This window comes from Pseudophryne corroboree, chromosome 1 (assembly GCF_028390025.1).
Source record: "Pseudophryne corroboree isolate aPseCor3 chromosome 1, aPseCor3.hap2, whole genome shotgun sequence".
Lineage (NCBI taxonomy): Eukaryota > Metazoa > Chordata > Amphibia > Anura > Myobatrachidae > Pseudophryne > Pseudophryne corroboree.
Window position 1 is genome coordinate 437850069 of NC_086444.1, and position 26817 is coordinate 437876885.

Here is a 26817-nt window from a genome sequence, read left to right on the forward strand (position 1 = left end):
ACATGGGCGACTGCCGTGATGTTGTCCGACTGGATCAACACCGGTTTTCCCTGAAGCAGAGGTTCTGCCTGGCTTAGAGCATTGTATATTGCTCTTAGTTCCAGAATGTTTATGTGAAGAGACGTTTCCAGGCTCGTCCATACTCCCTGGAAGTTTCTTCCTTGTGTGACTGCTCCCCAGCCTCTCAGGCTGGCGTCCGTGGTCACCAGGATCCAATCCTGTATGCCGAATCTGCGGCCCTCCAATAGATGAGGACTCTGCAACCACCACAGAAGAGACACCCTTGTCCTTGGAGACAGGGTTATCCGTAGGTGCATCTGAAGATGCGACCCTGACCATTTGTCCAACAGATCCCTTTGGAAAATTCTTGCGTGGAATCTGCCGAATGGAATTGCTTCGTAAGAAGCTACCATTTTTCCCAGGACTCTTGTGCATTGATGTACAGACACCTTTCCTGGTTTTAGGAGGTTCCTGACAAGCTCGGATAACTCCTTGGCTTTTTCCTCCGGGAGAAAAACCTTTTTCTGAACCGTGTCCAGAATCATCCCTAGGAACAGCAGACGAGTTGTCGGCATTAACTGGGATTTTGGAATATTCAGAATCCACCCGTGCTGTTTTAGCACTTCTTGAGACAGTGCTAATCCCATCTCTAGCTGTTCTCTGGACCTCGCCCTTATTAGGAGATCGTCCAAGTATGGGATAATTAATACGCCTTTTCTTCGAAGAAGAATCATCATCTCGGCCATTACCTTTGTAAAGATCCGAGGTGCCGTGGACAATCCGAACGGCAGCGTCTGAAACCGATAGTGACAGTTTTGTACAACGAACCTGAGGTACCCCTGGTGTGAGGGGTAAATTGGAACGTGGAGATACGCATCCTTGATGTCCAAGGATACCATAAAGTCCCCCTCTTCCAGGTTCGCTATCACTGCTCTGAGTGACTCCATTTTGAACTTGAACTTCTTTATGTACAGGTTCAAGGACTTCAGATTTAGAATAGGCCTTACCGAGCCATCCGGCTTCGGTACCACAAAAAGAGTGGAATAATACCCCTTCCCTTGTTGTAGAAGAGGTACCTTGACTATCACCTGCTGAGAGTACAGCTTGTGAATGGCTTCCAAAACCGTCTCCCTTTCGGAGGGGGACGTTGGTAAAGCAGACTTCAGGAAACGGCGAGGTGGATCCGTCTCTAATTCCAACCTGTACCCTTGAGATATTATCTGCAGGATCCAGGGATCTACCTGCGAGTGAGCCCACTGCGCGCTGTAATTTTTGAGACGACCGCCCACCATCCCCGAGTCCGCTTGAGGAGCCCCAGCGTCATGCTGAGGCTTTTGTAGAAGCCGGGGAGGGCTTCTGTTCCTGGGAAGGAGCTGCGTGTTGCTGTCTCTTCCCTCGACCTTTGCCTCGTGGCAGATATGAATAGCCCTTTGCTCTCTTATTTTTAAAGGAACGAAAGGGCTGCGGTTGAAAAGTCGGTGCCTTTTTCTGTGGGGGAGTGACTTGAGGTAGAAAGGTGGATTTCCCGGCTGTAGCCGTGGCCACCAAATCTGATAGACCGACTCCAAATAACTCCTCCCCTTTATACGGCAACACTTCCATATGCCGTTTTGAATCCGCATCACCTGACCACTGTCGCGTCCATAAAGCTCTTCTGGCCGAAATGGACATAGCACTTACCCGTGATGCCAGTGTGCAGATATCCCTCTGTGCATCACGCATATAAAGAAATGCATCCTTTATTTGTTCTAACGACAGTAAAATATTGTCCCTGTCCAGGGTATCAATATTTTCAATCAGGGACTCTGACCAAACTACCCCAGCACTGCCCATCCAGGCAGTCGCTACAGCTGGTCGTAGTATAACACCTGCATGTGTGTATATACTTTTTTGGATATTTTCCATCCTCCTATCTGATGGATCTTTAAGTGCGGCCGTCTCAGGAGAGGGTAACGCCACTTGTTTAGATAAGCGTGTTAGCGCCTTGTCCACCCTAGGAGGTGTTTCCCAGCGCTCCCTAACCTCTGGCGGGAAAGGGTATAATGCCAATAATTTCTTTGAAATTATCAGTTTTTTATCAGGGGCAACCCACGCTTCATTACACACGTCATTTAATTCTTCTGATTCAGGAAAAACTATAGGTAGTTTTTTCATACCCCACATAATACCCTGTTTAGTGGTACCTGTAGTATCAGCTAAATGTAACGCCTCCTTCATTGCCAAAATCATATAACGTGTGGCCCTACTGGAAAATACGGTTGATTCGTCACCGTCACCACTGGAGTCATCGCCTGTGTCTGGGTCTGTGTCGACCGACTGAGGCAAAGGGCGTTTCACAGCCCCTGACGGTGTTTGAGTCGCCTGGACAGGCACTAATCGATTGTCCGGCCGCCTCATGTCGTCAAACGACTGCTTTAGCGTGTTGACACTATCCCGTAGTTCCATAAATAAAGGCATCCATTCCGGTGTCGACTCCCTAGGGGGTGACATCCTCATATTTGGCAATTGCTCCGCCTCCACACCAATATCGTCCTCATACATGTCGACACACACGTACCGACACACAGCAGACACACAGGGAATGCTCCTAACGAAGACAGGACCCACTAGCCCTTTGGGGAGACAGAGGGAGAGTTTGCCAGCACACACCAAAAGCGCTATATATATATATCAGGGATAGCCTTATAATAAGTGCTCCCTTATAGCTGCTTTGTTATATCAAATTATCGCCATAAATGTGCCCCCCCCCTCTCTGTTTTACCCTGTTTCTGTAGTGCAGTGCAGGGGAGAGACTTGGGAGCCGTCCTGACCAGCGGAACTGTGAGAGGAAATGGCGCCGTGTGCTGAGGAGATAGGCCCCGCCCCTTTTCTGGCGGGCTCGTCTCCCGCTATTTAGAGAAATTTGGCAGGGGTTAAATATCTCCATATAGCCTCTAGGGCTATATGTGAGGTATTTTTAGCCTTTATAGGTAATCATTTTGCCTCCCAGGGCGCCCCCCTCCCAGCGCCCTGCACCCTCAGTGACTGCCGTGTGAAGTGTGCTGAGAGGAAAATGGCGCACAGCTGCAGTGCTGTGCGCTACCTTTTGAAGACTGCAGGAGTCTTCAGCCGCCGATTCTGGACCTCTTCTGTCTTCAGCATCTGCAAGGGGGCCGGCGGCGTGGCTCCGGTGACCATCCAGGCTGTACCCGTGATCGTCCCTCTGGAGCTTGATGTCCAGTAGCCAAGAAGCCAATCCATCCTGCACGCAGGTGAGTTGACTCCTTCTCCCCTCAGTCCCTCGCTGCAGTGATCCTGTTGCCAGCAGGAATCACTGTAAAATAAAAAACCTAGCTAAACTTTTTCTAAGCAGCTCTTTAGGAGAGCCACCTAGATTGCACCCTTCTCGGCCGGGCACAAAAATCTAACTGGAGTCTGGAGGAGGGTCATAGGGGGAGGAGCCAGTGCACACCACCTGATCGGAAAAAGCTTTACTTTTTGTGCCCTGTCTCCTGCGGAGCCGCTATTCCCCATGGTCCTTTCAGGAACCCCAGCATCCACTAGGACGATAGAGAAAGATTGTGCCACACCTCCGGTTGCAAGCTTCACACCCCTACTGTATATGACTCCAGTGTCCCCTAGTGGATGAAAGAGAAATAGAAAAAAGAAAACGAGCAACTCCGCCTACCCCCTCCCCAGAGCACCGTCTCACCATAAGCAAGGAGCAACTTACCGGTCCCCAGTTCTGAGAAAGGAAGGACCAAAAAGCGGTTGTTTGATTCGGCGCACACATATGAGGAAAATTCTTAGATATTTATATCAAGATTAAAACATAGCCTTTAAGGCTCAAAATATAAAAGTTGCCCCAATCTTCGGATACACAGAGCGAAATATAGGTTAAAATATTTCAATTGACATACTTATACAGATAAATGAAAAAGTAAGAATAGTGTGAAAATACAGATGTTTAAAAGTGAGGTCCACCACTGTAACTCTTGTATTAATTATTAATGTGGTGTAACTAGTTCGAGTTATTCAGGAGGGTCAGTCTAATACTATATGGATACACACAATTGGTCCCTGCTTCACAGACTTTGTAGACATCCTTCACAGTATTGGATATATGTCCAGTACTACGTTATATTTATTGATTTGTTTGGCTTAAAATTACCACCTGTTTTTATTCTTCACAGTCTATCAATAAGTGCATCAATTCTTTTATAGTTGTGTGTCCTTATTATTCCTGTGTTGTAATTGTATATATATTCACAGTTCAGCCACTGCCTATACCACCCTTTATTCTGTGGTTATAATGTAATGTAAATGTAGGCATCACATGTATATCTGAATATATTTCAGTATTGATCAAGGAGTTTGGATGGAATACAACCACGTTTTCACAGTATATGAGGAGGATATATGCTTATCAATTCAGAGGCTGCCCTCTGACAACAATATGGCACTGATACCCCTTTCATACCTAAAACTGCGGGTTTTACCCGGGAATACGGTCCTGGGATCATACAGGGACATTCCTGGGTAAGACCCCTTGCATACTGCAGTCAGCAGCCCGGCATATTGCCGGGTTGCTGACGTCAGCGGTGACGGCGTAAGAGATCACATGATCTCTAAGCGCCGCCTGCTACATAGAGAGTGAACGGGAGACGGGGCACATTGACCCGGCTCCCGTTCACACTGACCAGGTTCCCGGGAAGATCCAACCCTGTACCCTTTCACACTGAGACCCAACCCAACCCTGTACCCTTTCACACTGAGAAATTTCCCGGGTTGATGAGCGTTCATGTGCATTAACCCGGGAAATTTTGGCTGGTGTGAAAGGGGTATAAGATTCACACATCCAATTATTACTCTGTTGTATTGGGTCTGTACCATTAGTAGTTATATGTGCATCATGCTGCTATCTTTCAATGTCTTGTATATGTGACTAGGGCGTTTTACAAGATTAAGATTACATCCAGTGATTCAATCACGGATGTGCTGCCTTGCATGTTATTCCTAATAATAATATTGGCACATTTATTGACACATAATAATGGACATAATCTGTGAGTCCATCGTATAGTGTGCAGCAATATTATTTATATTATTGGTAGTCACATAGAATATAAAATGTCCTATACATCAGACATCCATGTTCATTTAAGTGGTGGCTTTGTACGGTTGCCGTTTATTTTCATATGGTATTGACAGTACTGGCAACTTGCATTGAAATGAATGCGAGTACCCCTGATATCTATAGGTTACCGATAGCACCAGTTACTCCATTGTATTTGGTACGATTGGCATATTAGAGGTGTCGACTACTGCATTCAGCTATAATAGCAATTCTCACATTAAGCTAGTACGCATAACATTTTTTTTATAGAGAACATGGTGGACTCGCTGAAACGCCTACGTTTTCGCCATATAAAGAGCCTCATTAAATCTGTTTATACGGCAAAATGCCCTAGCCACATATACAAGACATTGAAAGACAGCAGCATGATGCACATATAACTACTATTGGTACAGACCCAATGAAACAGAGTAATAATTGGATGTGTAAATCTAATGGGCCCTACACACTTAGCGATTACACTGAAAGATATGAATGATCTCGTTCATTAATAAATTAGATATCGTTCATATCTTTCAGTGTGTAGGCACCAATGATGAACGATGCGCGACCCCCGCGCTCTTTCATTGTTGGTGCCGGCTCGTTTATACATGCATGCCAATATGGACAATCTCGTCCATATTTGCATGCAGGGCTATGGGGCTGGGTGACGGGGTAGTGAAGAAACTTCGTATCGGCAGTCGGGCACCTCGCCCGGCAATCGGCAGGTGTGTAGGGCCCATTAGTGCCATTTTATTGTCAGAGGGCAGCCTCTGAATTAATAAGCATATATACTCCTTATATACTGTGAAAACGTGGTTGTATTCCATCCAAATCCCTTGATCAATACTGACATATATTAATTCAGATATACATGTGATGCCTATATTTACATATAGGTTTTGACAAGGGTAGTTAATATTAGAAAATATTCAGAGTGATGTGAATGAAATACAACATTAAATCAGTCAGAGGAGTAGAATTGGCAATAACTGTGGCTGTCTAAATAATAACAGGTATTCACAACACCAACTGAGAAAAATTGAAACACAGGCTGTGGATGTACTGGCAACAATTGTTGCTATTTAACAAAAATGATCTATCCCTAATATAATTTGAGGGGGATTACAAGAGTAACATTATAACCACAGAATAAAGGGTGGTATAGGCATGGCTGAACTGTGAATAGATATACAATTACAACACAGGAATAATAAGGACACACAACTATAAAAGAATGATGCCTTTATTGATAGACTGAAGAATAAAAACAGGTGGTAAATTTAAGCCAAATAAGCAATAAATATAACGTAGTACTGGACATATATCCATATCTGTGATGGATGTCTACAAAGTCTATGAAGCAGGGGCCAATTGTGTGTATCCATATAGTATTAGACTGACCGCTCCTTAATAACTCAACTAGTTACACCACATGAATAATTAATACAAGAGTTACAGTGGTGGACCTCACTTTTTAACATCTGTATTTTCACACTAGTCTAACATTTTCATTTATCTGTATAAGTATGTCAAGTAAAATATTTTAACCTCTATATTCCGCGGTGTATATCCGAAGATTGGGGCAACTTTTATATTGAGCATTAAAGGCTATGTTTTAATTTTATATAAATCTCTAAGAATTTTCCTCATATTTGTGCGCCCAAACAACCGCTTTTGGTCCTTACTTCCTTTCTCAGAATTACCTGGTTGAATTAGGCCTGCACCCCCAGGAACTAAAACCTAATTAAGGCATAATAATATTTGGGTTACTAAGGTGAACTAAACTCGCCAATAGTGTGCAGATATAAATCTCTCTCTCTCTCTTTATAACTGTCCCCAGTTCTGGCTGCGGCTCTCCCTTGTGAGGAGGTGGCTGGTGTCACTGACCAGGTAGTCCGTGCATCATCCACCAGTGGGTGGTGGTGTGGTCAGGGGGTGCGGTTAGCATCCCGGAGGTCACGATGTGGACGCCAGAACCCTAACACTACTCAATTTCGGCGCAGAAACACTGATCGCAGACATCCCAAAGGTAAAGATCGGGGTGACGCTTGGGATACGGTCATTAGGTCGACCACTATTCTTCGACATGGTCACTAGGTCGACATGCAAAAAGGTCGACATACATATTTCACATTTTCATACTTTACGATACACGTGGCCTACGACTGGGAATAGTAACCTGTGCCGAGCGCAGCGTTAGCGGAGCAAGGCACCTTGCCCGAAGCATGGTAACCGAAGCGAGCCATGCGAGGGGACACGGTGCACTAATTGGGGTTCCCCGTCACTTTTTTTACGAAGAAAACGACACCAGAAAAAGTAAAAAAATCTCATGTCGACCTTTTCCCATGTCGATTTTGTCCATGTCGACCTAATGCGTGTCAACCAATAGTGGTCGACCTAATGACTTTTGACCTAAGTGTGGTCGACCTAATGACTCAATGCCCCCCCCCCCCCCCCCCTTAGCCCTGGCATTCTAAGTGTCAGGAAGCCGGTGTCGGCCATGTGACGCTGGCATCCTGACCGCCGGCCTCCTGTATCACACCCGTGGTCAGCACTACAGCGTTAGAATGCCCACCACTAACTGCCCTTTCCGTGAGGCACCAAGAAAAAACTGGTCTCCAGAGATACAGGCGGGGTATTGCAGAGGAGGAGGAGTCTGTGCTGTAGTCAAAGTAACCTACTCGGGGCCCAATCTCATGCAGCTCCACTATAACCATAGCCCCAGTGTCCACCATAAGAATATAGAAAAACACAATTCAATGTAATTTTATAAAGACAGATGGAAAAAAAATAAAAGTAAACGAACAAAAGGGAAAGGACCATGGACGTTTTTAATTATATATTATTAAATTCCCTACCCTCAACCTCAGCTACTCTTCTCCTAATTACATCTTCAACACAATTTCTACTTACACGCCCTCGCTGACCTACCAATACCTTGGCCTCACCTTCTCCCTCTGATTAGCTCTTCCTTGTACCATAACTTTTACAGTGCTGCCATTCACTTGTGGAATGCACTCCTATGCCAAATTAGACTATTACTCTCCACGACCTTCAATGAGCCCTCCTTAGCAGTCCCTGTCCTACCTCGATAGTCCCACTGCCCACTCCCATTCTTTTAGTCACCTTGTTTTAGATTTGTCCCTTCCCCTATACAAAGAATAAGTTCACAAGCAGGGCCTTCTCACTAGTTTATTCCTGTGAACATCATACTTTTTACTCTTGTCTCCATCCATTCTTTATTCTATACAAATCATTACTATATGCCTAATTTATAATACGCAATTGTTCTGCCATACTGTGTACTATGAGTTCTGGTTACTTATACTCCTTAATCTATAGCACTGCAGAATTCTGGGGCACCTTACAAATAATTTAATAGTATTTTTATGCCTAAATGTAATTTTTTTCTAATTTTAATGGACTAAGAAACCCACACCCTATTTCAAAAGTTAGCAAAGAACATAAAAATCTAAAAAGCGTCTGAAATAATGGGCATCAAAAAAAAAAAAAAAAAAAAGGAAAAGAAAAGAAAGGGTCTGATGGAGGTATACACCTTACCTCATTCACCAGCAGAGTATCCCCTATAAACAAGGCATAAGTCTTTTCCTCTTGCTTCTTTCCCTCCTTGTTTGTGAGGTCTGCCAGCCCCAAGTGAACACTAAACACCATACCTAGGGTACAGACCTCACTGTCAGCAACATGCACAAATGACATTTTCTATCAAACCCATAAGTCCATCCAAAGTTGTACACACACAGTAAGCAGAGCTGAAGCACACCTTGGTGCTATAAAAAAATATTCAAGCAGACGCAACAGATTTACATATTGCATTGATCTTTATGAACATTATTTGAGAATCCAGTGCTTATTTTTTTATTCCCATTTACTTTTATGAGGATGCAGTCAATTTACCTACAAATCAAAATCCCGGTGGTCAAAATTCCGTCAACCACTAACCGACGGTCAAAATCCCGACATTTAAAATACTGACAAGGTGAAAATACCGACATTTAAAATGTTTTTCATGATTTTTTCGTTGAACCCGACTTGTTCCTACTTTACCAGCCCAGTGGACCTGGAGGGGGGATATAATAGTGTGCCGAGCGCAGCGAGGCATTATGCCAAAACCATGCGAGGGGACGCGGTACACTTATACGTTGTCCATGGCGACCAATGTCGACATACACACCCAAAAAATAAGAATTTACTTACCGATAATTCTATTTCTCGTAGTCCGTAGTGGATGCTGGGAACTCCGTAAGGACCATGGGGAATAGCGGCTCCGCAGGAGACAGGGCACATCTAAAGAAAGCTTTAGGATCACCTGGTGTGCACTGGCTCCTCCCCCTATGACCCTCCTCCAAGCCTCAGTTAGGATACTGTGCCCGGACGAGCGTACACAATAAGGAAGGATTTTGAATCCCGGGTAAGACTCATACCAGCCACACCAATCACACTGTACAACTTGTGATCTGAACCCAGTTAACAGCATGATAATAGAGAAGCCTCTATAAAAGATGGCTCACTACAACAATAACCCAAATTTTTTGGTAACAATAATTATGTACCAGTATTGCAGACAATCCGCACTTGGGATGGGCGCCCAGCATCCACTACGGACTACGAGAAATAGAATTATCGGTAAGTAAATTCTTATTTTCTCTGACGTCCTAGTGGATGCTGGGAACTCCGTAAGGACCATGGGGATTATACCAAAGCTCCCAAACGGGCGGGAGAGTGCGGATGACTCTGCAGCACCGAATGAGAGAACTCCAGGTCCTCCTCAGCCAGGGTATCAAATTTGTAGAAGTTTACAAACGTATTTGCTCCTGACCAAGTAACTGCTCGGCAAAGTTGTAAAGCCGAGACCCCTCGGGCAGCTGCCCAAGATGAGCCCACCTTCCTTGTGGAGTGGGCATTTTAAGATTTTTGGCTGTGGCAGGCCTGCCACAGAATGTGCAAGCTGAATTGTACTACAAATCCAACGAGCAATCGTCTGCTTAGAAGCAGGAGCACCCAGTTTGTTGGGTGCATACAGGATAAACAGCGAGTCAGATTTTCTGACTCCAGCCGTCCTGGAAACATATATTTTCAGGGCCCTGACCACGTCAAGCAACTTGGAATCCTCCAAGTCCTTAGTAGCCGCAGGTACCACAATAGGTTGCTTCATGTGAAATGCAGAAACCACCTTAGGTAGAAATTGAGGACAAGTCCTCAATTCTGCCCTGTCAGAATGAAATATTAAATAAGGGCTTTTATATGATAAAGCCGCCAGTTCTGACACACGCCTGGCTGAAGCCAGGGCTAACAGCATCGTCACCTTCCATGTGAGATATTTTAAGTCCACAGTGGTGAGTGGTTCAAACCAATGTGACTTTAGGAAACTCAACACAACATTGAGATCCCAAGGTGCCACTGGAGGCACAAAAGGAGGCTGTATATGCAGTACCTCTTTTACAAATGTCTGAACTTCAGGCACTGAAGCCAGTTCCTTTTGGAAGAAAATCGACAGGGCCGAAATTTGAACCTTAATGGACCCTAATTTTAGGCCCATAGACAGTCCTGTTTGCAGGAAATGGAGGAAACGACCCAGTTGAAATTCCTCTGTAGGGCCTTCTTGGCCTCCCACCACGCAACATATTTTCGCCAAATGCGGTGATAATGTTTTGCCGTTACGTCCTTCCTGGCCTTGACCAGGGTAGGGATGACTTCATCTGGAATGCCTTTTTCCTTCAGGATCCGGCGTTCAACCGCCAAGCCGTCAAACGCAGCCGCGGTAAGTCTTGGAACAGACAAGGCCCCTGCTGGAGCAGGTCCTTTCTTAGAGGTAGAGGCCACGGTTCGTCCGTGAGCATCTCTTGAAGTTCCGGATACCAAGTCCTTCTTGGCCAATCCGGAACCACGAGTATAGTTCTTACTCCTCTCCTTCTTATGATTCTCAGTACTTTTGGTATGAGAGGCAGAGGAGGGAACACATACACTGACTGGTACACCCACGGTGTTACCAGAGCGTCCACCGCTATTGCCTGAGGGTCCCCTGACCTGGCGCAATATCTGTCTAGTTTTTTGTTTAGACGGGACGCCATTATGTCCACCTTTGGTTTTTCCCAACGGTTTACAATCAGGTGGAAGACTTCTGGGTGAAGTCCCCACTCTCCCGGGTGAAGGTCGTGTCTGCTGAGGAAGTCTGCTTCCCAGTTGTCCACTCCCGGAATGAACACTGCTGACAGTGCTATCACATGATTCTCCGCCCAGCGAAGAATCCTTGCAGCTTCTGCCATTGCCCCCCTGCTTCCCGTGCCGCCCTGTCTGTTTACGTGGGCGACTGACGTGATGTTGTCCGATTGGATCAATACCGCCTGACCCTGAAGCAGGGGTTTCGCTTGACTTAGGGCATTGTAAATGGCCCTTAGTTCCAGAATGTTTATATGAAGAGATGTCTCCAGGCTTGACCATAAGCCCTGGAAATTCCTTCCCTGTGTGACTGCTCCCCAGCCTCGCAGGCTGGCATCCGTGGCCACCAGGACCCAGTCCCGAATGCCGAATCTGCGGCCCTCTAGAAGATGAGCACTCTGCAACCACCACAGGAGGGATACCCTTGTCCCCGGTGACAGGGTTATCCGCTGAAGCATCTGAAGATGCGACCCGGACCATTTGTCCAGTAGGTTCCACTGGAAAGTCTTGCGTGGAATCTGCCGAATGGGATTGCTTCGTAGGAAGCCACCATTTTTACCCAGAACCCTTGTGCATTGATGCACTGAGACTTGGTTCGGTTTTAGGAGGTTCCTGACTAGCTCGGATAACTCCCTGGCTTTCTCCTCCGGGAGAAACACCTTCTTTCTGGACTGTGTCCAGGATCATCCCTAGGAACAGAAGACAAGTCGTCGGAACCAGCTGCGATTTTGGAATATTGAGAATCCAATCGTGCTGCCGCAACACTACCTGATATAGTGCTACACCGATCTCCAACTGTTCCCTGGATCTTACCCTTATCAGGGAATCGTCCAAGTAACGGATAACTAAAATTCCCTTCCTTCGAAGGAATATCATCATTACGGTCATTACTTCAGTAAAGACCCGGGGTGCCGTGGACCATCCCTACGGCAGCGTCCGAACTGATAGTGACAGTTCTGTACCATAACCTGAAATACCCTTGGTGAGAAGGGTAAATTTTGACATGAAGGTAAGCATCCTTGATGTCCCGAGACATCATGTAGTCCCCTTCTTCCAGGTTTGCAATCACTGCTCTGAGTGACTCAATTTTGAATTTGAACCTCTGTATGCAAGTGTTCAAAGATTTTAGATTTTAAAATCGGTCTCACCGAGCCGTCTGGCTTCAGTACCACAATAGTGTGGAATAATACCCCGTTCCCTGTTGCAGGAGGGGTACCTTGATTATCACCTGCTGGGAATACAGCTTGTGAATGGTTTCCAAAACTGCCTCCCTGTCAGCGGGAGACGTCGGTAAAACAGACCTTTGGAAACGGCGAGGGGGATACGTCTCGAATTCCAATTTGTACCCCTGAAATATTACCAGAAGGATCCAGGGGTCTACTTGCGAGTGAGCCCACTGCGCACTGAAATTCATTGAGAACGGGACCCCACCGTGCCTGAACTTGTAAAGCCCTAGCGTCATACTGAGGGCTTGGCAGAGGCGGAAAAGAGTTTCTGTTCCTTGGAACTGGCTGATCTCTGCAGCCATTTTCCTCTCCCTCTGTCACGAGCAGAAAAGAGGAACCCTTTTGTCCGCTTGCCAACCAGGCCTGCGCCTGATAATACGGCGTCTTATTTTGAGAGGCGACCTGGGGTACATCCCCTCTTTTAAGGCAATACTTCCAAATGCCGTTTGGAATCCGCATCACCTGACCACTTTACTGGTATAATTGGACAACGCACTTATACTTGATGCCAGTCGGCAAATATTCCGCTGTGCATCATGCATATATAGAAATGCATCTTTTAATTGCTCTATAGGCAATAATATACTGTCCTTATCTAGGATATCATATTTCCAGTCAGGGAATCCGACCACGCCAACCCAGCACTGCACATCCAGGCTGAGGCGATTGCTGGTCGCAGTATAACACCAGTATGTGTGTAAATACATTTTAGGATACCCTCCTGCTTTCTATCAGCAGGATCCTTAAGGGCGGCCATCTCAAGAGAGGGTAGAGCCCTTGTTCTTACAAGCTTGTGAGCGCCTTATCCCCCCTAGGGGGTGTTTCCCAACGCACCCTAACCTCTGGCGGGAAAAGGTATACTGCCAATAACTTTTTAGAAATGATCAATTGTTATCGGGGGGAAACCCACGCATTTTATTTCTCAGATTCCGGAAAACTACAGGAAGTTTTTCCTCACCAACATAATACCCCTTTTTTTTGGTGGTATTCATATTATCAGAAAAGTGTAAACTTTTTTCATTGCCTCAATCATGCAATGTGTGGCCCTATTTGGAAATCACGGTTGTCTCTTCACCGTCGACACAGGAGTCAGTATCCGTGTCGGCGTCTGTATCTGAGGTAACGGGCGCTTTAGAGCCCCTATATGAGACGTCTGGACATGCACAAGCTGAGTAGCCGGCTGTCTCATGTCAACCACTGTCTTTTATACAAAGCTGACACTGTCACGCAATTTCCACAGTACATCCACTCAGGTGTCGACCCCCCAGGGGGTGACAACACTATTACAGACACTCTACTCCGTCTCCTCATCATTTTTCTCCTCATACATGTCGACACAAACGTACCGACACACAGCACACACACAGGGAATGCTCTGATAGAGGACAGGACCCCACTAGCCCTTTGGGGAGACAGAGGGAGAGTTTGCCAGCACACACCAGAGCGCTATATATATATATATATACAGGGATAACCTTATATGTGTTTTTCCCTTTATAGCTGCTGTATTGTTTATACTGCGCCTAATTTGTGCCCCCCTCTCTTTTTTAACCCCTTTCTGTAGTGTAGTGACTGCAGGGGAGAGCCAGGGAGCTTCCCTCCAACTGAGCTGTGAGGGAAAATGGCGCCAGTGTGCTGAGGAGATAGGCTCCGCCCATTTCTCGGCGTCCTTATCCGTTTTCTTGTATGTTTTGGCAGGGGTTAAATGCATCCATATAGCCCAGGAGTTATATGTGATGCATTTATTTTAGCCATAAAAGGTTTTCTAACGATTTATTGCGTCTCAGGGCGCTGCCCCCCCAGCGCCCTGCACCCTCAGTGACCGGAGTGTGAAGTGTGCTGAGAGCAATGGCGCACAGCTGCGGTGCTGTGCGCCTACCTTTATCTGAAGACAGGAAAGTCTTCTGCCGCCGATTTTTCCGGACCTCTTCGCTCTTCTGGCTCTGTAAGGGGGCCGGCGGCGCGGCTCCGGTGACCCATCCAGGCTGAACCTGTGATCGTCCCTCTGGAGCTAATGTCCAGTAGCCTAAGAAGCCCAATCCACTCTGCACGCAGGTGAGTTCGCTTCTTCTCCCCTTAGTCCCTCGATGCAGTGAGCCTGTTGCCAGCAGGTCTCACTGAAAATAATAAACCTAAACTAAAACTTTCACAAAGAGCTCAGGAGAGCCCCTAGTGTGCACCCTTCTCGTCGGGCACAGAAAATCTAACTGAGGCTTGGAGGAGGGTCATAGGGGGAGGAGCCAGTGCACACCAGGTGATCCTAAAGCTTTCTTTAGATGTGCCCTGTCTCCTGCGGAGCCGCTATTCCCCATGGTCCTTACGGAGTTCCCAGCATCCACTAGGACGTCAGAGAAACATTAACAGTGTGTAGACGTTTTAAATGTCAGTATTTTGACCTTGTCGGTATTTTAAATGTCAGGATTTTGACCGTCGGGATTTTGATTGTAGGTGTTTCATACTAAACCCACTTTTATGTACATAACCGAGTCACAAAATGTTCATTTGTACAGGATTAATACTAATGTTTTGAAATATGGATTAGGCTTACTTACCTTTCTTGAGTTTATATTGATTTTTACTGTTGATTACAAGAGATCCTTCCCGAAATTCTATTCCCATTGCAAATCTAAAAAGAAAGTAAAAAGGAAAATTATGCGCTAAAATAGAGAAGAATTGGCTAGGTTATACACACATTGGTATATAATGCAGAGAGCACTGTAATACACACACCCCAGGTTCTTAGTGATCTTGCTCATCAAATCCGGTTTCTGTTTCTTCACCTGATCCATTATTGCCTGATAGACTTCACAAATTTTCATACCTAGCGGCAAGATGGAACAATGGTTAGTAATGAGACATTTCAGAAGTACATGCCATTACTGTTGGGGTGTGTGTGTTTATGTATGTATGTATGTATGTATGTATATCGTGAAAGAACTTTGTTTTCCCCATATACTAAGCCAAGTCACACAGATACCAATGCTGCACATACCGTGTTTGAGTTCCTTGCACAACTCATCCTGCAGCTGTAACAGGAAACTATAGTTGTCTTGCATTTCTTGTGTGGGGTCCACCATAAGAGTGCGCACTAAATTGGAGCAGTAAGACTTATAGCGAACCCCCATGGCACAGGTGATCGCCCCAAAGTGCATGTGATTTTTGTCACTGAAAGCAAAAATACAACAAAAATATAACTACATAGCATTGTACATGTAAGATAGAAAGACATACTCTGTATAAAACGGTTCTTTACTTAAGGCACCAAGCCTTTTTACATTCCAGCAATCATCAACTGTTAAGATCTCAAATTAAGTTCAGAAATTCACCTGACGACGCTGAATTTAAGATTATAATTGCCTCCACTCTGGATAATGGGTGGGTAACACATTTCAATGGTTGATGGGTCAGTTCCTCCTAGATATTTTTTGTCCTCTATAGCTTTCTCTACTGACTCTGCAAGCTTGCTGTGACGCACTTTCTGCATTGAAGAAACCAGGAAAAAAGGCATATTAGCCTCTGTTCCTTAACAATAACATCATGTTACATCATAGTTACAGAAACCTCTATGGACAGCTAAAAGTACAAACTATTAGATATAATTACTAAAATCCACCAGAAGTAATGCAATAAATTTGCTGTTCGGCATGCACACAAAATTCACATAATGTACATTGGCATGGGAAGCCAAAGATTGTTTCATACAATGAAAGTTACATAATTAACTAGTTTGCAGGTTAAATACAGCAATATATACAGTCATTGTGTTGGACGATTTACCACATTCTTGCATAATCTATATATTTTCTCACCTCATCTGCATCCACAATCTCCATAACACGCTCCTTAAAAAATTTGTTGAAGACATCGGAGGTGATGGTAGATGCCTTCTTCATCAGGTTTAGTTCACCGTCCTCTTTTACAGCAATTGTGTAAGCTACAGCAGCACTAATATCCATCTAAACAGCATTGGGAGACATTTTAGATTTCAGATATGCTAGATAAATACCCTATTTAATTCACTTGAAAGTTGTACCAAATTAGTTATTGCTCAAATGAAGTTTGAGAAAATAAGAATTTACTTACCGATAATTCTATTTCTCGGAGTCCGTAGTGGATGCTGGGGTTCCTGAAAGGACCATGGGGAATAGCGGCTCCGCAGGAGACAGGGCACAAAAGTAAAGCTTTCCGATCAGGTGGTGTGCACTGGCTCCTCCCCCTATGACCCTCCTCCAAGCCAGTTAGGTACTGTGCCCGGACGAGCGTACACAATAAGGGAGGAATTTTGAATCCCGGGTAAGACTCATACCAGCCACACCAATCACACCGTACAACTTGTGATCTAAACCCAGTTAACAGTATGATAACAGCGGAGCCTCTGAAAAGATGGCTCACAACAATAATAACCCGATTTTTGTAACTATGTACAAGTATTGCAGATAATCCGCACTTGGGATGGGCGCCCAGCATCCACTACGGACTCCGAGAAATAGAATTATCGGTAAGTAAATTCTTATTTTCTCTATCGTCCTAGTGGATGCTGGGGTTCCTGAAAGGACCATGGGGATTATACCAAAGCTCCCAAACGGGCGGGAGAGTGCGGATGACTCTGCAGCACCGAATGAGAGAACTCCAGGTCCTCCTTAGCCAGGGTATCAAATTTGTAGAATTTAGCAAACGTGTTTGCCCCTGACCAAGTAGCTGCTCGGCAAAGTTGTAAAGCCGAGACCCCTCGGGCAGCCGCCCAAGATGAGCCCACCTTCCTTGTGGAATGGGCATTTACATATTTTGGCTGTGGCAGGCCTGCCACAGAATGTGCAAGCTGAATTGTATTACACATCCAACTAGCAATAGTCTGCTTAGAAGCAAGAGCACCCAGTTTGTTGGGTGCATACAGGATAACAGCAAGTCAGTTTTCCTGACTCCAGCCGTCCTGGAACATATTTTCAGGGCCCTGACAACATCTAGCAACTTGGAGTCCTCCAAGTCCCTAGTAGGTGCAAGGCACCACAATAAGCTGGTTCAGGTAAAACACTGACACCACCTTAGGGAGAGAACTGGGGACGAGTCCGCAGCTCTGCCCTGTCCGAATGGACAAACAGATATGGGCTTTTTTGAGAAAAAACCACCAATTTGACACTCGCCTGGTCCAGGCCAGGGCCAAGAGCATGGTCACTTTTCCTGTGAGATGCTTCAAATCCACAGATTTGACTGGTTTTAAACCAATGTGATTTGAGGAATCCCAGAACTACGTTGAGATCCCACAGTGCCACTGGAGGCACAAAAGGGGGTTGTATATGCAATACTCCCTTGACAACTTCTGGACTTCAGGAACTGAAGCCAATTCTTTCTGGAAGAAAATCGACAGGGCCGAAATTTGAACCTTAATGGACCCCAATTTGAGGCCCATAGACACTCCTGTTTGCAGGAAATGCAGGAAACGACCGAGTTGAAATTTCTTTGTGGGGCCTTCCTGGCCTCACACCACGCAACATATTTTTGCCACATGTGGTGATAATGTTGTGCGGTCACCTCCTTTCTGGCTTTGACCAGGGTAGGAATGACCTCTTCCGGAATGCCTTTTTCCCTTAGGATCCGGCTTTCCACCGCCATGCCGACAAACGCAGCTGCGGTAAGTCTTGGAACAGACATGGTACTTGCTGAAGCAAGTCCCTTCTTAGCGGCAGAGGCCATAAGACCTCTGTAAGCATCTCTTGAAGTTCCGGGTACCAAGTCCTTCTTGGCCAATCCGGAGCCATGAGTATAGTTCTTACTCCTCTACGTCTTATAATTCTCAGCACCTTAGGTATGAGAAGCAGAGGAGGGAACACATACACCGACTGGTACACCCACGGTGTTACCAGAACGTCCACAGCTATTGCCTGAGGGTCTCTTGACCTGGCGCAATACCTGTCCCGTTTTTTGTTCAGACGAGACGCCATCATGTCCACCTTTGGTATTTCCCAACGGTTTACAATCATGTGGAAAAAACTTCCCGATGAAGTTTCCACTCTCCCGGGTGGAGGTCGTGCCTGCTGAGGAAGTCTGCTTCCCAGTTTCCATTCCCGGGATGAAACACTGCTGACAGTGCTATCACATGATTTTCCGCCCAGCGAAAAGTCCTTGCAGTTTTTGCCATTGCCCTCCTGCTTCTTGTGTCGCCCTGTCTGTTTACGTGGGCGACTGCCGTGATGTTTTTCCCACTGGATAAATACCGGCTGACCCTGAAGCAGAGGTCTTGCTAAGCTTAGAGCATTATAAATTTACCCTTAGCTCCAGTATATTTATGTGGAGAAAAGTCTCCAGACTTGATCACACTCCCTGGAAATTTTTTCCCTGTGTGACTGCTCCCCAGCCTCTCGGGCTGGGCTCCGTGGTCACCAGCATCCAATCCTGAATGCCGAATCTGCGGCCCTCTAGAAGATGAGCACTCTATAACCACCACAGGAGAGACACCCTTGTCCTTGGATATAGGGTTATCCGCTGATGCATCTGAAGATGCGATCCGGGCCATTTGTCCAGCAGATCCCACTGAAAAGTTCTTGCGTGAAATCTGCCGAATGGAATTGCTTCGTAGGAAGCCACCATTTTTACCAGGACCCTTGTGCAATGATGCACTGTTTTTAGGAGGTTCCTGACTAACTCGGATAACTCCCTGGCTTTCTCTTCCGGGAGAAACACCTTTTTCTGGACTGTGTCCAGAATCATCCCTAGGCACAGCAGACGTGTCGTCGGATCAGCTGCGATTTTGGAATATTTAGAATCCACCCGTGCTGTTGTAGCAGTATCCGAGATAGTGCTACTCCGACCTCCAACTGTTCCCTGGACTATGCCCTTATCAGGAAATCGTCCAAGTAAGGGATACTTAAGACGCCTTTTCTTCGAAGAAGAATCATCATTTCGGCCATTACCTTGGTAAAGACCCGGGGTGCCGTGGACAATCCAAACGGCAGCGTCTGAAACTGATAGTGACAGTTCTGCACCACGAACCTGAGGTACCCTTAGTGAGAAGGGCAAATTTGGGACATAGAGGTAAGCATCCCTGATGTCCCGGGACACTATATAGTCCTCTTCTTCCTGGTTCGTTATCACTGCTCTGAGTGACTCCATCTTGATTTGAACCTTTGTAAGTGTTCAAAAAATTTTTTAGAATAAGTCTCACCTAGCCTTCTGGCTTCAGTACCACAATATAGTGTGGAATAATACCCCTTTTCTTGTAGTAGGAGGGGTAATTTAGTTATCACCTGCTGGGAATACAGCTTGTGAATTTTTTTTCCATACTGCCTCCTTGTCGGAGGGAGACCTTGGTAAAGCAGACTTCAGGAGCCTGCGAAGGTGAAACGTCTCGACCTTCCAATCTGTACCCCTGGGATACTACTTGTAGGATCCAGGGGTCCTGTACGGTCTCAGCGCCATGCTGAGAACTTGTCAGAAGCGGTGGAACGCTTCTGTTCCTGGGAATGGGCTGCCTGCTGCAGTCTTCTTCCCTTTCCTCTATCCCTGAGCAGATATGATCTTATAGGGACGAGAGGACTGAGGCTGAAAAGACGGTGTCTTTTTCTGCAGAGATGTGACTTAGGGTAAAAAACGGTGGATTTTCCAGCAGTTGCCGTGGCCACCAGGTCCGATGGACCGACCCCAAATAACTCCTCATCCTTTATACGGCAATACACCTTTGTGCCGTTTGGAATCTGCATCACCTGACCACTGTCGTGTCCATAACATCTTTTGGCAGTTATGGACATCGCATTTACTCATGATGCCAGAGTGCAAATATCCCTCTGTGCATCTCGCATATATAGAAATGCATCTTTTAAATGCTCTATAGTCAATAAAATACTGTCCCTGTCAAGGGTATCAATATTTTTAGTCAGGGAATCCGACCAAGCCACCCCAGCTCTGCACATCCAGGCTGAGGCGATCGCTGGTCGCAGTATAACACCAGTATGTGTGTATATACTTTTTATGATATTTTTCCAGCCTCCTGTCAGCTGGTCCTTGAGGACGGCCCTATCTATAGACGGTACCGCCACTTGTTTTGATAAGCGTGTGAGCGCCTTATCCACCTTAAGGGGTGTTTCCCAACGCGCCCTAACTTCTGGCGGGAAAGGGTATACCGCCCATAATTTTCTATCGGGGGGAACCCACGCATCATCACACACTTTATTTAATTTATCTGATTCAGGAAAAACTATGGTAGTTTTTTCACATCCCACATAATACCCTCTTTTGTGGTACTTGTAGTATCAGAAATATGTAACACCTCCTTCATTGCCTTTAACGTGTGGCCCTAATAAGGAATACGTTTGTTTATTCACCGTCGACACTGGATTCAGTGTCCCTGTCTGTGTCGACCGACTAAAGTAAACGGGCGTTTTAAAACCCCTGACGGTGTTTTTGAGACGTCTGGACCGGTACTAATTGTTTGTCGGCCGTCTCATGTCGTCAACCGACCTTGCAGCGTGTTGACATTATCACGTAATTCCCTAAATAAGCCATCCATTCCGGTGTCGACTCCCTAGAGAGTGACATCACCATTACAGGCAATTGCTCCGCCTCCTCACCAACATCGTCCTCCTACATGTCGACACACACGTACCGACACACAGCACACACACAGGGAATGCTCTGATAGAGGACAGGACCCACTAGCCCTTTGGAGAGACAGAGGGAGAGTTTGCCAGCACACACCAAAAACGCTATAATTATATAGGGACAACCTTATATAAGTGTTTTCCCTTATAGCATCTTAATATATATAAGCATATCGCCAAATTAGTGCCCCCCCTCTCTGTTTTAACCCTGTTTCTGTAGTGCAGTGCAGGGGAGAGCCTGGGAGCCTTCCCTCCAGCCTTTCTGTGAGGGAAAATGGCGCTGTGTGCTGAGGAGATAGGCCCCGCCCCTTTTTCGGCGGCCTCGTCTCCCGCTCTTAACGGATTCTGGCAGGGGTTAAATATCTCCATATAGCCTCCGGAGGCTATATGTGAGGTATTTTTAGCCAAATTAGGTATTCATTTGCCTCCCAGGGCGCCCCCCTCCCAGCGCCCTGCACCCTCAGTGACTGCCGTGTGAAGTGTGCTGAGAGGAAAATGGCGCACAGCTGCAGTGCTGTGCGCTACCTTTAGAAGACTGAGGAGTCTTCTGCCGCCGATTCTGGACCTCTTCTTACTTCAGCATCTGCAAGGGGGCCGGCGGCAAGGCTCCGGTGACCATCCAGGCTGTACCTGTGATCGTCCCTCTGGAGCTGATGTCCAGTAGCCAAGAAGCCAATCCATCCTGCACGCAGGTGAGTTCACTTCTTCTCCCCTCTGTCCCTCGTTGCAGTGATCCTGTTGCCAGCAGGACTCACTGTAAAGTAAAAAACCTAAGCTAAACTTTCTCTAAGCAGCTCTTTAGGAGAGCCACCTAGAATTGCACCCTTCTCGGCCGGGCACAAAAATCTAACTGGCTTGGAGGAGGGTCATAGGGGGAGGAGCCAGTGCACACCACCTGATCGGAAAGCTTTACTTTTGTGCCCTGTCTCCTGCGGAGCCGCTATTCCCCATGGTCCTTTCAGGAACCCCAGCATCCACTAGGACGATAGAGAAATTCCGGTTGGGTAAACACTGGCCGATATATTGCGGGTCCGTCGGCCAGTGTGTACGGGCGATATGTCTGTGAACTCCGTCGTTCACAGACATATCGCGTCAGCCCTGCAGCACAGCCAACATATCTACCGATATATTGGCGCGTCGCTGTGTGTGCACGGGCGGTCGGCCGCCCGTACACATGTTGCGGCAGCCGGCAGTGATTGACAGCTGAACTGGGTGGGCGTGTGTACACACCCACCCAGTTCATGACGTCAGTCCCCGACGGATCGGGCAGTGTGTATGCTCAACACACTGCCCGATCCGTCCATAGATATATCTGCCGATCAATTGATCTGCAGATATATCTATCAGTGTGTACCCACCTTAAGAAATACTGACAGTGGGATCAAGACATTCCGGCATGTATCTTTACCATACTCCCCCTAATTCTACCCCACCCTAACTGTAAGCCTCACCACCCATCTAGGCAGCCTAACCCTAACTGTCCCCACCATCGCAAGTTAACCAGACTACTTACTTCCAGGACGTGTCTGGATTCTGACCATAGGGATCCCGCTGTCTGTGTTCTGACCACATCCACAGAAATTCAAACTTACTATTGTAGTAATTTTAATATAAAATTATTGAACAGCAGGCAGCTGGTCACTCATTACACCTCACTCCCCAGGGACAGGTTGGAACAACATTTACAGATAACATAACTTAACCACTTAACTGAGGATTTATTTCGCCGAAAACTACTCCGAATTTGTCAGGGTTTTTTATGAGTGAATTAGGTTAAGAACATGACTTTAAACCTATCCAAAATAATTTTAGAAAGAAAGAAAGAAAAAAAAAAAAATTGGGATCTTCCCCCCCAAAAAAAAAACAGATCGGGAACATTGCGACCCCCCCTTTATACCTGCAGGCTATCCCGGCTTTCAAAATGAAAGCCGGGACAGCCTGCAGGTATAAAGGGGGGGGACTGGGGGTGGCTTGGGAAGGTTCATTTACTCTCCCCAGCAGTTGCCATTGTCTGCAGCCGCTGGAGGGGGGGCTGCAGTGCTGAACGATCAGCAGTGATCGGCAGCACGGCAGACACGGGGAGAGTGCAGGGAGGCAGAGGGCCCTTCCACTCCCTCTGACAGCAGCAGCGGAAGGAAGGAAGTTTCTCTTCCCTGCCGCTGCTAACACTGACTGGTTGCATCCTGTGCGACTAGGTCAGATAGAGCACTTGCAGGCATGGTCGCATCTGATGCGACCATGCCAGGCAAGTGGTTAAGATACATTTTTTTCCTTTTCCTCTTTTGCAATTTTCTCTTCTGCCACCTCTCACTAAAAGTCGAAATATCTGCAGTTATCACCAGCGTTTCTGTATTAAACATTTTCATCTATATATAAACAAAGTGTAAGGGAGACACAAAATTATTTTAAAGTTCTAACAGTAAACTAGATGTCTTTTTTGGGGGGTTAGTCTCTCACCTTCTCATAATCCTCTTTATTCAAGCAGTCATACCAGCTTTTCATAAAATCCCCAGGGAATTTGTCTTTGCTAAATACACCAATGCGTTTTCCCTTCTTGCTGCCTCGAATGGCCTCTAACATCTTGTCAAAGTTTGCCTTGTTGCTCTCATTTTGCTAAAGACAGAAGGGACAAACAGAATTAAAACAAAGCATAAAGAGAAGCGGCTTATTAGATTCAGCAAACAAAACGGTTAGCCCCATTCTGGTAGCAATATATACAAAGGAGCAAACCCCCAATATCATGGCTAATTTAGAAAGAAGAATCCTCACCACCTTCCTTATTCTGGTGGGCAATGTACAAAGTTAACTCACACCCCATAGTGGTGGCTAACATCCAAAGAAGACAACGGGAATTTGGACGCCCAAAGCAGGACTTTAGACAGGTTTAGACGTTTTTTGCGGGTAAACCCTGTCTGTTTGGCCGCGACATGCGTGATATACATGGGCACCCAAACATCAATTGAATCATGACCATTGTTTGGGAATCTAAATAGTTGAATTTCCCCCACAGACTGCAGACACCATTAAGAAGTCATGTGCTTGAAGAATTTTATTGATTGCCAATGTCTGCTGCTAGTGCCTCTTACAATAATAATGAGAAAGCAGGCAGAAACATCAGAAAAATCATTCAGACCCTAACGCAGCCGCGCGTCTGTACGCAGCGGAGGCATTCGGGTGGTCTGCACACCTGCCGCAGTGCGCGACTACACCTTGCGGTCCGCACAGTGATTAACAGCCGTGGTTGTCAGGGGAGGCATCAACGTTGCGTTTTACAGGCGGGGCAGCTGCGTGAAGTGACACGTAGCAGCTCCATTTGAAAAAATGTATGACCTTAATTTGATGCATCCACAATGTAATTGCGGCCCGTAGCGTATGAGTAGATGTACTATCTTGCTGTGTATGCAGCAATCTGTGCCCATCTCTGAATCAGATCCTTAGGCTGCCAATACAAAGCAGCTGGCACCGTCTCCAATGAATGATCTTCAAGACTGCCATACACAACTTTTTAGCCCTCCTTGATTACTGGGGGTCTATTTACTAAAGGTGCATACACACGGTGCGGTTTTCCTTGCGATATGGACTATCTAGTCCATATAGCAGGAAAATATAGTGCATATCGCACCGTGTGTATACAGCTTGCGAGGCCAATGCACGGTCCCTCAGGATCGACATCGCAAGAAAAAATAGACTGAGCAGGAAACCCAACATTGACTATATCGGTGGTGCCGGGCTCCAGCCACATTGCACAGTCAATGTCGGGTGCTATACACATCGCACTGTGTCGACTCACCTTTAGTCTTGGAGAGAGAAAGTACCAACCAATCAGCTCCTGTCATTTTTCAAACACAGCCTGTGACATGGCAGTTAGAAGCAGATTCCCTATCTCTCTCCAATGCTTAGTAAATAGACCCCTATGTCCCTGATATATACAGGTGAAAATCTATCAGTAGGAAGAGAGATTTACCTTCTCCCGGATGAGCAGTGTGATTGCTGGGGTGCCATTAGCATTCTCATTGCCTTTTGTATTTGCAATCTGCTTTAGAAACTCCACTTTTTTCTTGCTGGCCATGAAGAATATTTTGTCCTCGCAGAATACCATTATTGTGTCCGTTAACTCATACCCAAAGAGCCATGTCTAAACAATAAATAAACAAAAAATGCAGGAACAAAGTCATACATGATATTACAGAATTCTAGGCAAACTACACCTGACCACATACAGCACACAAAAATAAAAATGCAGCGATAAATACAATTTATGTAACAAATTTGACTATCTTGTACTTAATAACTACATATATTTTATAGGTGAAAGCAGTCTACACTTCATTACAAATATGAATAGCCATTAAGTACCACAATGAAGCTTTAATCACATTCTGCCACTACTCAATGATCAGACTTACCTGCAGGGCGGTGGACTTGGCATACACAATCTCCTCATCCACTCCCACCGACACCACAATAGCGTCCACGTTGGAGAAATCATCTTCACCTTTCTGCTGGAACAAATAAATACAAGCCATCAGCGTTAGAGCCATTCCCAAACACAGTGACTGACCACAGCAGTAAGATAGCAGTAATAGAAGTGAGATGATGCTGGGAAAGTGGGGTCATCGGTGGCAGCCTCAGTAAGCTGGGTACACTCAGACACTACCAGCACAGCGAGCACACGCTCCGGCTAGTGCATCAGTATTAGCATGGCAAATCATCACAGGCAATGCCAGAAATCACACCACCACCTTCCTCAAATCAATGACATGAAGAAACTAGAACATGAATAACACATTATCAACATTACATAAGATTTTAGGGAATAGTAAAAATGTAAAAAGATACAAGTGCAATTTTGTTGGCATGTTCACTTCCAGCCACACTACACACTGCTTGTCTGCCTATGGCCGGGGAGCATCAGAAATGTGGCATATTTATATTATATAGGCATCTTGGCACATAAAATACAATGCTGGTACAAGTGCAATTACGTATAACACTACACAGCATACGAGACAGTGATCTGCAGCGAGGGAGACACTGGAAGCAGCATGCTCTGAGACTGAGGCGAGGAGGAGGCAGCAACACGCGCGCCTATGTATATATACACATGCACATATATAGGTCAGCCACTCATCACCTTCCAGTTGCTGTACAGACGTTTGATCCGCCGGTAATAGGCCTCCTTATCCAGGCTCACCGCCATCCTGTACCCGGGCCGGGGCTCCTCTGCTCCCTCCCGGAGCAGGCCGGGCTTCCCGCGTGCCTCTCCTACACTACCTGCCCGACCACGCTACAGCTAACTGGGGGACCTTCCTGGAAACACCGCGGCCTGAGCGATGGCCTACGAGAGCTGGAGCCACCAGAAGGACGGTCGACAGCACGGAGAGCGGGAAATGCCGACCTGGGAGAAAAAACCGGGGGGCGGAGAGAAGGGACCGAGAAAGGCGGAGAGAGCACAGACCACAGCGCCCCCTGTAGCCGGATGTAGGCATGCAGCACAGTCACCATGATATCCATGCGTACAGATAATGAGCTGAGACTTCAGATGTTTACATGGCTTCACTCATACCGCTTAAATTACGTGTGTTATAAATTATATGTTTATTTAGCATATTTGTGCTGACATGTTAAATAAACATATTTCATATGTAAGTGTATAAGCATTACTCCTGGAGCGGAGTACTTCTTCTTTACCTCTATTTTCTACTACCCAGATTTACTTTACATT

The 26817-nt window shown here is 46.1% G+C and overlaps 1 protein-coding gene and 1 non-coding gene across 2 annotated transcripts in view; both read right to left on the reverse strand.

Annotated features, from left to right (window-relative positions):
* The window catches only part of SUPT16H (SPT16 homolog, facilitates chromatin remodeling subunit), a 162799-nt gene extending 136232 nt beyond the window's left edge, over positions 1–26567 (reverse strand). Inside the window, exons 1-10 of the mRNA XM_063913510.1 lie at positions 26227–26567; positions 25499–25591; positions 25057–25227; positions 23550–23705; positions 16311–16457; positions 15828–15979; positions 15494–15666; positions 15232–15322; positions 15054–15127; positions 8660–8772 (exon numbers count right to left, since the gene is read on the reverse strand). Coding sequence (XP_063769580.1) covers positions 8660–8772; positions 15054–15127; positions 15232–15322; positions 15494–15666; positions 15828–15979; positions 16311–16457; positions 23550–23705; positions 25057–25227; positions 25499–25591; positions 26227–26292 — 1236 coding nt within the window. The 5' untranslated portion in view covers positions 26293–26567. The remainder of the gene's footprint in view (positions 1–8659; positions 8773–15053; positions 15128–15231; positions 15323–15493; positions 15667–15827; positions 15980–16310; positions 16458–23549; positions 23706–25056; positions 25228–25498; positions 25592–26226) is intronic.
* Positions 25716–25812, reverse strand: LOC134932726 (small nucleolar RNA U6-53/MBII-28). The gene has a single exon (XR_010179464.1). It is a non-coding gene; the product is annotated as a small nucleolar RNA U6-53/MBII-28 (small nucleolar RNA).
* Positions 26568–26817: the final 250 nt, after the last annotated feature.